The sequence below is a fragment of the Hylobates moloch genome, unplaced genomic scaffold (assembly GCF_009828535.3).
Source record: "Hylobates moloch isolate HMO894 unplaced genomic scaffold, HMol_V3 SCAFFOLD_5, whole genome shotgun sequence".
Taxonomy (NCBI): domain Eukaryota; kingdom Metazoa; phylum Chordata; class Mammalia; order Primates; family Hylobatidae; genus Hylobates; species Hylobates moloch.
The window spans coordinates 48588343-48603288 of NW_026652280.1; the positions used below are offsets into that span (position 1 = coordinate 48588343).

The 14946-nt window shown below is 37.3% G+C and overlaps 1 protein-coding gene across 3 annotated transcripts in view; it reads left to right on the forward strand.

Annotated features, from left to right (window-relative positions):
• Positions 1–230: 230 nt before the first annotated feature.
• DSC3 (desmocollin 3) overlaps positions 231–14946 on the forward strand; it is a 53379-nt gene continuing 38663 nt past the window's right edge. Inside the window, exons 1-4 of one of the 3 annotated variants that reach the window (XM_032152593.2) lie at positions 231–545; positions 10846–10930; positions 11952–12151; positions 13480–13599. In XM_032152593.2, the coding sequence (XP_032008484.1) occupies positions 477–545; positions 10846–10930; positions 11952–12151; positions 13480–13599 (474 nt within the window). In that variant the 5' untranslated portion in view covers positions 231–476. Of the gene's footprint in view, positions 546–1173; positions 1203–10845; positions 10931–11951; positions 12152–13479; positions 13600–14946 lie in introns of those variants that run through there. The other 2 variants (XM_032152592.2, XM_058438521.1) reach the window with 2 other exon arrangements.

Here is a 14946-nt window from a genome sequence, read left to right on the forward strand (position 1 = left end):
GGATCCCTGCGGGCGGATTGGGGTTCTGCATTGAGATACACCGCGCAGCGCCGGCGATGGGGCCGCCCTGGGACGACCTGGGCTGCCAGGGCCTCTCTGCGGGCCGGGAGGGGCGGCAGCGCCGCGGGGCAGACGAGGCGTGGGAGAGCTGGCAGAGGGTGCGCCAGAGACCGCTTTCCCGAGCGCGAACGCCCGAGTGGCTGCTGGGGAGCAGAGGGGCAGGCTCGGGCAGCTCCTCAGCGGCGCCGGCGATGATAAAACTTGAGAAATAACAAGGAGTGGCCTCTCCGCGTCCTCTGGGTCCAATCCGGTTTCAGAAGTGAAGTTGCTCCCGGGCAGGCAAGCCTGAGAGAGGCCAAAGACACTTAAAAACAAGCAGCGGTGAGAAAAGCATCTCCCGCGCCCTACACCTCGGCAGGTCTCGCTCTCGGCACCCTTCCGGCGCCCGCGTTCTCCTGGCCCTGTCCGGCATCCCGATGGCCGCCGCTGGGCCCCGGCGCTCCGTGCGCGGAGCCGTCTGCCTGCATCTGCTGCTGACCCTCGTGGTAAGCCAGATCTCGCCGGATAGGGCTGGGGTGGGGACGGGGGTGGATCCGCCCTGGACGCTGCACGGAGCTGGGGACAAAGCGGGCCGAAAAGTGACAACCGCGGCTCAGATCGGTGCTGCGGGTCTGGTAGCAGCCCCAAGTTCGGGCCTGCAGGAGTGAGGAGAGAAAACGTGTGCTTGCGGGTCGACTCTGGACTGAGCTTTTTGTTTTGAGACACGGTGTTCGATTGTTGGAATTCTGAGTCGCGCTCAGGCTTCGCTGCGCTCTAGCGGGCGCCGTCGCGGGTTGGGCAGGGGGGTTGGGATTCACGCTCCTCCTCAGGTGGTGGAGTTGGTGGTGATGGTGGTTGGAGGGCGCCTTTGGGTGGAGAGGGAGGAAGAGAGCTTGTTGGTCAGTTTTTTAGGATCCCTGAGAGCTCAAAGCACAGACTTGAAATGGGATTTAGGGGCTGCCCCCTCCCCCGCTCCGGGTCCCAGTTGACCTGGATGGGTTCGTTAGTGAGTGGAGCCGGGGCTGTGTCCCTGGGTCCCTTGGTGGGGCTGCCCCTGAGAAACGGGTTTCTCGGTATCTCCCCTAAAGGGTATTCAGAAGCTCACCCAAGCGTCCACCCCAGCCAGCCACCCAGCCGGAGGCGGGATGTGCCGGGGCGCTAAGGTGTGGGAAGGCCGGGCCAGAATGGGGGTTGGGGTCGTGTTGTGTTTTGGGGATGCGGCCGAGGTGTGGAGGCGGGTAGAGGGTGACAGTGGTGGGGGATGATGGATGCGGTGGGGTCGGATCGTACTTACTCCAGCTCCGGGAGGACTGCGCGGCCAGAGCACAGCCTGGGGTTTCGAGTCTCCGGAAACCTGCTGCCCAGGACGAAACCCTCTAGGAGAGGAAGTTAGAGACAATGCTCTGAGAACGCGGGAGACTGAAGTGTTCCGAACTCTGGCGGCGCGGTTACACGCGAAGCTTCAGGCTTCAACAGTTTCATTCCGCACGCCCAGAAAGTATCCGCGGACCCGCGACGTCCCCGCATCCATGGATGCGCTTGGGGTCCGATGGGAGCGAGGTCTATACCCGCGTCCGCAGTGAGCCGAATCTGGTCTCGCGGTTTCTTACTGCTTCCTGGCCCTCCACCCTGGCAAGTGGGAGTGGGTCCAAGGGTTGTCCTCCCTTTAGGTCAGCGAGATATGAATATGGGATTGGTAGTTATGATCTACGATATGTTTATAGAGAAGGAATTGGACAAATAAGCGCATCCATTTGCCCGGGAACTGTTCCAACAAAGTATCCGAGCTTATGAAATGACTACAAATGGAAACTGCTTACAAAATGTGTTCTTTTGTAATATATTTAAAGGCGTGTTCAGTTTTTCAGTTTACAAGCATGAATTTGGGGTTTTGTGTTTCCTTTACGAAGGGATTGAGGATGGGGGAACGAAACTACGGGTGCTGCTCTCAGAATTTCTCGCATTCGCTCGAGGCTCCCAGAGGCCATGGAAGACCAGGAGCTTTCCCCGCAAGGCATGGGTGGGGGTGTCGGGCTGTGGCAAGGAAGAAGGTGGGCGTAAATCTAAATGGAGGAAACTTCAGCTTTGATCTAGGACACATTCGTTTAAGATTTTTTAAAAATAATTCCATTGAGTTTAGGTTAAATGCTGTATCTGGAGACTTAAATACCGGAAAGTGCACAGAAAATGACAATTTATTTCATCTGCAATTGTCAGTTTACAAACACTTGGAATTTCGGACCAGATGGGTAAATTAACACTTCTCTTGATCATCTCATGTATGTATTTCCTTCCTTTTGACTCCTACGACTCTCGACTTTTCTATATAATATTAATGACATGGCATTTTAGAAACACTTTTCATTTTATAGAGACTTTAATGGATATCTCTAAACCATTACTTATCTTTAAAACACTGCTTGTTCTAAGGAGACAGCTTTTCAAAGCAAGTCTTTAACAAGAATCTGAGACTTGTTAAATTTTAGCCTTCCCAATAAGTAGCCCAACAGGTTGAGGAATTTTCCCATTCTGCACTTTTCCTATATCTCCTTCCCACCACACTCTGAAGTGTAAATACAGTTTCTAATAATCACACGCACAAAGAAAAAAATGAGAGGGAGATACTAAAAAAAGAAGTATATCACAGCATCTCACTATTGTAAGTTTTTGATTGCCTCAGAAAGTGTTTTTTCCTCTTAATGTAACCAGAATTATTAGGAATGGTGGAAACTAATTTACATGAGATCAGTTGTCTTCTGCCTGTTACAAATAATAAGATTCTTTTAAAGATATGTGTTAATACTGTTATCAAATCCACTTTAAGAATTATGTTATCTAGTATACATTATAAATGGCACATACTTGGACACAGCTAATCCATCATTTTGTTAAAAGGGCTCCTCTTCTAAAGGAACTAAAATAGTTGAAACGTTTGCAATAACTCCTCTAAAATCTGTACTTTTCCTCTTTGGAGTATATGAACTCTGCCTGCAACCTATGCTGCTAAATAGGCATCCAAATTTTTATATTTGATAGGGTTAATGTGAATAATGTGGGTCCTTACCAGAAAAACTTGTGATGTTTTCGCTCTCGGTAATATTTGATATATTCATCATTTTAAAATAAAAGGGAGTATAGTAATTTCTAAAGACTTTTACATTTGTGACAAGAAGATTAAGGCAAATAAAGGAAGTAGACGAAAACTAGTTTTAAAACTGCAGGCTTAAAAAAATCAAAATTATAGTATACATATATTTAGATTGATGCATTATCAGCTACGTTATTAAAAGGAGATTGTTGATGATCCTGTTGAGATACAGCTAGATACGGAAGCACGTTCTGAATAAATAAATGTAAGCTCATGCACATTTTTTGATCCTGTTGTAATTCCCATGGCAGTCTTGTTCTATATATGGTATCTGTGGTGACCTGTAGTTAATCATACTTTCCGTTGAAAGTATGATAGCTGGAATTCCCATCTTACAATGAGTTTGGGTAGAAACAAATTTATTAGACTCATCTAAGTCCTGAGAATGTAGAGCAGTAAGTCTTGCAATTTACCTTGGAAGTGGTAAGAATTTGAAAGCTAATATTTCCATTCTGCAGAAGACTTATGGCCACAGGAGAAATGAAGAGTTTAAAATTCTGTAATTATTGTGTTCAATCCAGAAGATCCTCTTCACATTTAAGACATTCCATAAATTTCCATTCTTTTTCTTCTCTACTGAAGTAGGGTGTCATTTTAGAAAGCCTACTTTGTGTATTTACTATAAAATTAAACAATAGCATAAAAGTGAAACAACTGCAGATAACACCTTTAATTTTTGTTGTCTCTTTGGCTTAAATTTTTCAATTTAATGATTCGTCTGATAAGGTTTCTATCATGCAATTAATACAATTTGCTTAGTACTATAAAATGCAACAAAACTATTTTGCTTAGGCTACAGTAGGTAATACTTTATATTATCATTTTTAAACTTTGTTATATTTGAATTTAAAATATGGGCATTCTTGTATACAGAAGTTATTTTTATTATAAATATCTTTAAAGGTCATTAGTTCATCATCATTAATATACTAGTGTCCTTACATTTTTTACTTTATTTTATTTTCAATAAAGCATCCAAACCTCACAAAAACATAGTATCAAATGACTTCATAGTTTCAAGAAACATACTATAACTGAAGTCTATTGAATATTATCCCTTTCAAAAGTTGTATTAATGAATTAACTGTACATTCTTTCTAATAATATCCTATGCAGCAATGAAAATGAATGAACTACTGCTATATAGTTAGGAACTTTGAAAATATTAGTAATGCTCCATGTCTTAACCTTGAACGTGAGTACCCTAGTGTTCATTTTATTATTTATTAAAACACACACAGGCTATATGTAATCTTTGGCATTTATAATATATTTTAAGAAGAACATTTTTAAAAAAGGAAAGAAATGAGCGATAGAGGGTATCAACTAAACTAAACCTCTTGAGTATAGACAAACCCTACGCTAATTGAGCAAGTAAAAAATAGAAAAGGCATAGATAAAACAATATTAGGAACGAAAAGGAAGTATAGTTTTGGAGAGAACAGATGTTAAAAAGTAAAATAATATTAATAGATAATTCCAATTAATTTGAAAATACAGACAAAACAGACAACTTCTTACAAAATACACATAACCAACATTGACTTGAGGAGGTAAACAAAATCTAAATAGACCTATAACCATTAAATAAATTGAATTAGAAGTTAGAGAGCGCCACACACACTTCTTTAGATCCACCAGGCCCAGGCTTATGATAAGTTAATTCTTTCAAAATTATACAGAACAGTGTACTTTATGTAAATTGTTTCAAAGAATAGAAAAATACAGAACTCTTCTTAACTCATTTTATGAGGATCGTATGAAGTTGAAAAATAGTAGCCTGATCTCACTTACAGACAAATATGTGAAATATTGAGATAAACTGAAAACAAACCAATGTATTTGTAAGATATAATATATTATTTTCTTGTAAGGCTTATCTCAGGAGAGGAAACATGGGTTCACATTAGAACATCTATTACTGTATTTTAACATACTATCAACAGAGAAAATGTATCAACAGAGAAAAACTGATTATTTCAAGAAAGTGGAAACATTTCATTTCAAAAGAATTCATAGAATTCGTAGCACACTAAGAATATAGAGAATGAACTCTTTTTTTTTTTTTTTGAGATGGAGTTTTGCTCTGTCGCCCGGGCTGAGGTGCAGGCTGGAGGTTGGCTCACTGCAACCTCCACCTCCCAGATTCGAGTGATTCTCCTGCCACAGCTTCCTGAGTAGCTGGGATTACAGGCTCGCGCCACCACATCTGTCTAATTTTTGGATTTTTAGTAGAGACGAGGTTTCACCATGTTGGTCCAGCTGGTCTTGAACTGACCTCATGATCCGCCCGCCTCGGCCTCCCAGAGGCCTGAGCCACCGGGCCTGGCCAAGAATGAACTTTCTTAATGTAATGAAACATATCTAACAAAAATGAATGAATGAATGAATGTTACAAGGAAAAAAGAAAAAGACTCATAATTAATGGCAAAATTGTAAAAATATTGTTTTTAAGTTAGAAACAAATCCATAATGGTCAGTACTGGTGTTTCTATTCAGCATTCTAGAAGAGGTCCTAACAAGCATATCAGTTAAAAATTAGCAATAATGAAAGACCTGTAGGATTAAAAGAAAAGAAACCTAGTTTTCATTTTGCAGCGACAGGATTAACTACATAGAAAATCCAACACTAGTAACAGATACTAGAACTAATAAAAGTAAGCAAGTTTCATGGATATAAGCTTAATATTTTTAAATGATTTCTATATATTATCAAGGGACAACTCAAAAATACGTTAAGAAGAATCCCATTCATGACAGCAACAAATCAATGTATCTAAGAGCAATGTAATAAAAAATGTGAAAGATCTTTATAGCAAAAATTGCAAAGCTCTACTGAAAAGCAAACATAATTCGGCCTAGTGCGGTGGCTCACGCCTGTAATCCCAGCACTTTGGGAGGCTGAGGCAGACAGATCACGAGGTCAGGAGTTCAAGACCAGCCTGGCCAACATGGTGAAACCCCATCTCTACTAAAAATACAAAAATTAGCTTGGCGTGGTGGCAGGCGCCTGTAATCCCAGCTACTCAGGAGGCTGAGGCAGGAGAATTGCTTGAACCCAGGAGGCAGATGTTTCAGTGAGCCGAGATCGCACCACTACACTTCAGCCTGGGCCACAGAGCAAGATTCCATCTCAAAAAAAAAAAAAAAAATGCAAAAAGGAAATATAATTCATAAGTAAGTGAGAATGAAGCATGTTCATGGATGTAAAGGCTCAAGAGCCCTAAATGTCAAATCCTGTTTAAATTACTATTTAAAGGAAATGGAATTTCATCTACATCCTAAAATAAATTTTTACAGAACTTGGGGAACTGATCATAACATTGTTTTGAGAGTCAAAGTCTAAAAAGAGCAAAAATATTACTTAAAAAAAAAAGATTGAGCAATGGGGAACTTTGAAGTTTTTGAGTATCTGGTATACATAAAATTTTAATAAAGATGTGTCAAATAAAAAAACAAAATTGAAGCACTCTGTTTATCAGAAGATTTCATAATAAAAGTTAAAAAGCAAACGAAGTAAACCTACAAGAAAAAAAAATAAATTTAACAAGTACAAACTTAATAGACAAGTGATTAAAGGAGAAGAATAGACAATTTACAGAAGATAAATGGCAAATAAACACAAGAAAATACAGTCAATCTCACTAAAAAGTAATAAAATGCAAATTAAAACAGCCATTAGGTTGGCAACATGGAAAAAGTCATAAAATTATTTGTAAGGGAGGATATGGGAAATAGAGAGATTTAATATGCTGGGAGCATTCATAGAAATTGATACTAGTACTTTGGAGAGCAACTTGGCAATAGCTAATAAAATTGAAGATGTTCATGTATGGCACAGTAATTTCCGCTTCAGGCAGAGCTGTTCACATAGTGTCATTTGTAACAGGAGAAATGAAAAGCAATCTAAATAACCATCAATAGGAGAATGACTAAAACTAAACTGTGGTACATTTATGGAAAAGTCTCAAACATACTGTTGGGTGAAAAAAGCAAACTGCAAAAGGATGCATATAAACACATACTACCCAAAACCAGCTTATATTTTATGGGCACAAGCATATACTATTTAATAAAAGTATAAAATCCTACTGAGGAAGTATAAATTTTAACTTCTGAAAACACTATTCCCTGGAGAAGAGTTGGAAATATAATAGAGCATAAGACTTTAGCTACATCGGTAAATTTTAATTAAAAAATAGAACAAAAATTGCAAAATGTTCATTTTTTTTAAAGATCTAGACGGGCACTGAGCATTTATTATGTTTTAATTGATTTAAATATTTCACAGTTAACTCAGATATTTTGCAAAGAGATATGAGTAAATATATATTGGGCATAGCTTTTTTGGGGGGATTCAAAAATACCAACTACAGAGTTATGATATATTTCAATCAACGGGTGGTTTGTTGAAGGAAACCATTTTTTCACCCAAGGTGACAACTATATACTTAAGGAAAATATTAAATTAAGCATATGTACGATATGGTTTTTTTAAAAGGGCAAATGACTTATTACTTCATTGTCCCAGTTTGCAATCTGGTTATTATTTTCTGAAAATGATTTCTTGGCTTATTATATCTAAATTAAACAGCATTGTTACATGTCGGCCCTATTTGTCCATATTTTTGTGATATTTTTGTTTATTCTGACTAATTCAAGTGAGAGTAAGGTGAATCTTTGAGAAGTACAATAATTTTAGATCACATATTAGAATAAATGTGATAATGTATATATTTGTATATACATATATTTACAGTTATGTTACCATGAGTTAAAATATTTTAATTTTGTGCAGAAATCTGTTTCATATTTGATTATATCAGAAATAAAATACTTCTTTGTGGTTATTATGCCACTTTATTGTGCTGAAATTACTTCTGTGAATTTATAAATTTGACAAGGTCTTTCACTGCCAATTTGTAGAAGTGATTGTGGAAAGTCATTTTTTCGATCAATGACAGTGTCCTTTTTTGTTTTAAACTGCATTATTGAGATATAATTTACATTCCATAAAATTCACATTTGTTAAGTGTACAATTCAGTGAATTGTAGTAAATTTGAAGAATGTACAATAATTACTACAATCTAATTTTAGAAGTTTTTCATCACCTTAAAAATAAGCCTCATACCCGTTTACAACCACTTCCCATGGAAATTTACTTTGTTCCTGTATATTTACCTATTGTGGACATTTTATGTAAACGAAATCATACAGTATGTGTTGTTTTGTATCTACTTTCTTTCACTGAGTATGTTTTGTAGGTTTATCCTTGTAGTATGCATAGTACTTAACAAAGTTCTTTTTAGAGCTGAATAACATTTCATTGTATGGATTGTTTTCACTTTTTTGCCTATTGTGAATAATGGTATGTACTGTGAATATTCATGACAAGTTTTTGTGTGGACTTAAGTTTTTATTTCTTTTAGCAAGAATGGAATTGCTGGATCATATAGATTTATGTTTAACTTTTTGAGAAACTGCCAAACTATTTTCCAAAGTGTCTGCACCACTTTACATTTCCTCCAGCAATGTGTAGGGGTTTCAGTTTCTCGACATCCTCACCAGTACTTGTTATTTTCTGTCTTATTTATTTTAGTTATCCTAGCAAGTAGGTATTGCATTGTGGTTTACATTACCATTTCCCTAAAACCTAATGATGTTGGGCATCTTTTCATCTACTTTTTGACCATTTTAATATCTTTTTTTGGGATAATACCTATTCTGATCCTTTGCCCATTTTTCTGTGTTACCTTTTTATTATTGAGTTGCAGGAATTCTTTAAATATTTTTGATACAAGTCCTTTATTAGTCTGAATTTTCTTCAGGCCGGGCGCGGTGGCTCGGGCCTGTAATTCCAGCATTTTGGGAGGCCGAGGCAGGTGGATCACGAGGTCAGGGGATCGAGACAATCCTGGCTAACATGGAGAAACCCTGTCTTCACTAAAAAATACAAAAAAATTAGCCCGTCATGGTAGCATGGTGGCAGGCACCTGTAGTCCCAGCTACTCAGGAGGCTGAGGCAGGAGAATGGTGTGAACCTGGGAGGCAGAGCTTGCAGTGAGCCTAGATCGCACCACTGCACTCAAGCCTGGGCGACAGAGCGAGACTCCATCTCAGGAAAAAAAAAAAAAAAAAAGAGAGAGAAACTCTTCTATGAGTTGTATTTTTCACTTTTGTAAAGAAAGTGATATTTTTCTGGAGAGCAGAAGTTTTTACTTTGAGTAAGTATTATTTAACAACTTTTCTTTATCACTGTGTTTTTCGTGTTGTATATAATAAATCATTTCTTAACCCAACATCATAAAGATTTGCTCTCAAGTTTACCTCTAAATAATTTATTTCTTACATTTATGTCTGTGGTTCATTTTGAGTTAATTTTTGTGTATGGTATGAGGTAGGGATTCAAATTCACTTTTTCTTCAGGAAGATATCAAATTATCCCAACACCATTTGTTGAAAAGACTATTTATTTCTCTTAAAATTTCTGGAATCTAACCATAAATGTAAGGCCTTATTTCTGGGATTTAAGTTCTATTCCATTCATCTATATATTTATTCTATTGTCAGCACCACTCTGTTTTGATTATTGCAGCTTTGTAGTAAGTTTTAAATTGGTAAATATGTCTTTCAATTTTTTTTACTTTTTCAATTTTATTTGGATAACTTGTATTTCTAGAAAGATTAATATTCAATTTCTTCAAAAAAGTTATCTGGGATTTTTATAGAGATTGTATTGTATCTGTAAATTAATTTGGGGAATAACCATGAAGATGGGCTATCTCTCTATTTATCTAGGTCTTTAAAAATTTCCTTCAGCAATGTTTTATGGTTTTCAGTGTATAATATTATACTTATTTGATGACATTTATTCCTAAGTATTTTATTCTTCTTGATATGCTACAAATCAATTTTTTTGCTTAGTTTTCAAATTTTTCAATGCTAGTGTACAGATATGCAGTCGCATGTTCATCTTGTATCCTGTAGCCTTACTGAACTCATTTATTTAGACAGTTTTTTAGTGGATTCCTAAGATTTTCTGTCTACAAATTTATGTCATCTGTGAATAGAAACAATTTTACCTTTTCCTTTCCAATTTGGATGCCTTTGATTTTATTTTCTTGTGTAATTTTCCTGGCTAGAAGCTCCAGTATAATGTTAAATAGAAGCATGGTGAAACCCCGTCCCTACCAAAAACATAAATATTAGCTGATCATGGTGGCAGGCGCCTGTAATCCCAGCTACTTGGGAGGCTGAGGCAGGAGAATTGCTTGAAGCCAGGAGGTGGAGGGTGCAGTGAGCCAAGATCACGCCATTGCACTCCAGCCTGGGCCATAGAGTGAGACTCAGACACACACACACACACACACACACACACAAAAGAAAAAAAAAAAGAAGCAGTTAGAACAGAGCAGACATCATTGTCTTGTTCCTGATGTTAGAAGAAATAATTCTTTCTCCTTTAAATATGAAGTTAGTTGTTTTTCATAAATGAACTTTATCTTATTGAGCAAGTTCCTTTCTATTCCTAGTTTTCTGGGGGTTTATTATAAATGGGTGTTGGACTTTGTCAGTTGCTTGTTTTACATCTATTGATATGATTATGTTTTTTTAATCTTTACTTTCTACTGTATTAATGTGACCTTTTAAATTCTAGATCTTCAGTCTTTCTGGTGAAGCCTGCAAAAAGGTGATACTTAATGTACCCTCTAAACTAGAGGCAGACAAAATAATTGGCAGAGGTGAGAAATTTTAAAAGTCTTTTTAAAGCAGAAATTTAGTTTACATAGGCTGGAAAGAGCATGATATAATACCTTTGCCTTTTGGGGTTAGCCTGAATCTACTAATAAGGGATGTTCCTCCAGGGAGTAAACCAGAAGTTATCATTCTGTTAAAAACGTGAAGAGAGAAATATGTCATCAGGCCTAAATATGTTTATTTATTTGTTTATTTTTTGTTAAATATTTCCACCTGAGACAGATTTGAATTAAAGTGAAAACACGACTCATGGACAGCAAATGAATCCTTTGAGAGGTTGTTACTTAACTGAGTAGTAATTTATCCATTTGCTTTATGTTAAGACAAATAGTTGAAGAATGGGATGGATGACAGGTACATTTTGATATTTATATGCATTTTATTACCCGTTACTAGAGGCCAGAAATCCCAGGGAAGAAGGACTCCATGTAGAGTTTCAGTGTGGGGCCTTGGAAAGCTTGGAACACACAGAGTATTGTGGGCCTCCAGGGGAAATTGTGTACAGAAAAGTGCCAGTGGGAAGAAAATTCCGGAGAACGGATTTTTCTAACATGACTCTTTACCAAACTTATACACTCCATTGCTCTTTGGCTCATGACTTCTCACTGAATATAGGTGTATCTTAAACACTCAGATTGTATTGTTAGGGAAGCTCTTCTGTATGTTTATTCAGGTGTGTTGGGGGCATGTTGCCCAGTTTTGTCATGATTATAACATGCCCATATCTTTAATTGAAAGGTCATTTTCATAAGTCTATTAGAAGCATATAAAGGTTTAAAACACCTTATTTAATAGAAATTATACACTCAGTAATTATTTTTTAACTGAAAGAAAATGATCATTTTTTAAGTAATGTAAAAAACAGGTTAAGATATCTGGTAAATGCAAAGTGATTGGCTTATTTCATCCCACTTCATGGTTTTTAAGAAGATTATATGAATTATTTTAACACATTTTTTCTTCTCATGTGTTTTTACCTTACAACTTGGAAATTTTTACTTGCAGTTAGTTTGGAAGAGTGCTTCAGATCTGCCGACCTCATCCAGTCAAGTGATCCTGATTTCAGAGTTCTAAATGATGGGTCAGTGTACGCAGCCAGGGCTGTTGTGCTGTCTGATAAGAAAAGATCATTTACCATATGGCTTTCTGACAAAAGGAAACAGACACAAAAAGAGGTTACTGTGCTGCTAGAACATCAGAAGAAGGTATTTAAAGTACATTAAATATTTTCAGTCATTTTTTCATTAAAATACTCTCATTAAAAATTGCAAAGAGAAACAAGGATAAATAGGGTATTTTCCCCTTTTGTTTTCATTTTGTTTCCTTTCCTTTCACTTTGTTTCCATTTTCTTACCCTTTTCCTTCCCCTCCATTTTCTTATCCTGTCCTTTTCATTCCTTCCCTTTTCCTTCTCCTTTCCTTCCCCTTCCTTTTCTTCCCTCCTTGTCACCTTCCCTCTCTCCCTTTTTCTATCCTTCTCTCTACCTCTCACTCTATTTTTGTCTCTCCCTCTCTCTCTTTCTTAACACTTGTTGAACTCTGGTTTTGGTTTTACTTTATTAAATCTGAATTATTTCTCCTCTGTGAGGGCTTCTTCCACCTCTAAATTCTAACTATTGTCTTTTGTGCACTGGTGTCAGTTTGGTTATCCCTCTATTATAGAATTCAGAATTTTTTTAATGCAAAACCTTTACAGTGAGGAATGCCATTATGAAAGTAGTCACAAAATGATGAAAGGTTTAGACTGGATTACACCTAATCTCTGTTAACTGTATCAATAATAAAGCTAATTTAAGTTACAGTTTAGCACTTTGCTAAATGTTTAATGCAATTATTAATTAATTCTTATGAAATGAAATGTCTCCCTTGCTGCATCATGAAATGAGATGGACATCACTAAAAAGTCTAATAGAAGTTTCTCCCATGATAGAGACGGCACTATCTGCAGTGTTTGATAAGATAGCTCAATATTAATGGCTACTCTGCACTTGGCATGTGGCTAGTGCAACCGAAGGATAGAGCTTCTTATGTTAGTGTCAGTTAATTTAAATTTAAATAATCACATGACTTATGGTGGCCAAGGGCTACCGTATCAGACTGTGTAGATAGAGCACTATGGCAGTGAAGGACATACATTTTCTTTCTCTGACCTAAGGGCATGAGCTTTTAACTAAAAGAACAAGTAAGTGCTATCTGGAGATTGTTGTAGAGAGAATACGTTCTGTGTCTCTATTTGGGACAAAGCAAGAAGAACTAAGAATATAGTGGTGATTTTCCTAACATGAAAGTATAGTCAGTGTTAGAATGGTATACAAAAAGAAATTCTCTGTTTCTTGAAACCTTTTAAATCTGGATATATTCTTTCTTACCCTTCTAATGTAGAAAGACTTTATTAACTGGTTTAGCTTCAGCATGGAAATGCCTGACACTGAACCTCCAGAGAAGGATTAGGTTTATGAGCTGTCCACTATTTTACACAAAGTAGATTGTAATGCTTTTGTTTATTTATGTATTTGTTTTTCTCTAAATTCAGGTGTTGAAGACAAGACATACTAGAGAAACTGTTCTCAGGCGTGCCAAGAGGAGATGGGCACCTATTCCTTGCTCTATGCAAGAGAATTCCTTGGGCCCTTTCCCATTGTTTCTTCAACAAGTAGGTTTACACCTTTTCTGGTCAGGATTGCTTTAATTCTAAGAGTCTGTTTCATTGAGATTTAATACCTCTTCAAACATATAAAAATAAACAGATCTGGTTAAAGATGTTCATGAGGTGTAACAAAAGTAAAATGAGAAAGAAAATTACTAAAAACCTAATAATAAGAGAAAGGCTCTAAAACCATTGAATGATCTTTGTTTATTCATTCATTTAGCAGGGAGTTACTGAGCACTTAACTATATCCTGTGGGAGGTTCCGCTCTAGGTCCTAAAGATATAAGTAAATTTAGTCATGGTCCTTGATCTCATGTGGGTTATTGGCCTCGTGAAGGAGACAGAAGTAGGATAATAATTACCATTTTTAGTGATGAGTGCTATGATTCTAGTATAGAGATGTTGGGTGATTTGGTAACAAATGAGATGAACATTAAACCTTGAGGTAAGGTGGTAAAAAGCAAGAGAAGGCTTAGAGAAGGAGACAACTGAGTTGAGTCCTGAAGAATGGAAAATTTTTCTGCAGGTAAATAATTGTAGAAGAAGAGGGAAGTACAGAAGTCAGAGCTCCTTAGAGGAGCTCTGGATGGCTTAGTCTTCCAAGGTGTGATGGAATGGAGCAGGGAGATGAGGCTGAAGAGGGAGGTAGGGGTCAAACTACTACGGACTATGTGCATTCTGCTAGTAAGTTTAACTTTATCTTAATAATAAGGAGAAATTCTTAAGCAGATTACTGACATGATCAGGTTTACTTTTCTCACTAAGATCTAAATGGAACACGCACAATTGAAACCATTACTGAAGTAGGGCTATGGCCTTCTGCTTGCCTTTTTCCCCTTAAATGTCTAATAGTGTGCTTGATATTTAATACTAATAGTGTAATCTGTGTACTAATTGTTTCAGTTTTTAACTATTCTTCCACAGTCGTTCACACTTATTTTTTATTCTACCCTAGTGCTAGACATTTGTTTATTCTCCATGAATATTATAACTTTGTTTATTCTCCATGAATATTATAACTTGAACACTGATGAAGCATATTAAGAAATGACTTCTAATTGCCAAAGCCGTACCAATCATAGCCAGTTTTAGCCTTTGCTTTGCAAAACCAGTCACCATCTTAGTCCTCATTTCCTTGACATATTTGCATTTGACATGGCTCACCTTTCCCTCCTTTTTGAAGTATTTCTTCATTTGGCTCCTAGGACACCATTCATCTAGTTTTCCACTTACTTCATTGATCACTCCTTAGTATGTTTGGCTGGATCTTCCTCATCCATCCTCCCAGCCTCCCTCCCAATCTCTAAACTTCGGAGAGCTCCAGGGTTCAGTCAATGAATCTTATCTCTTG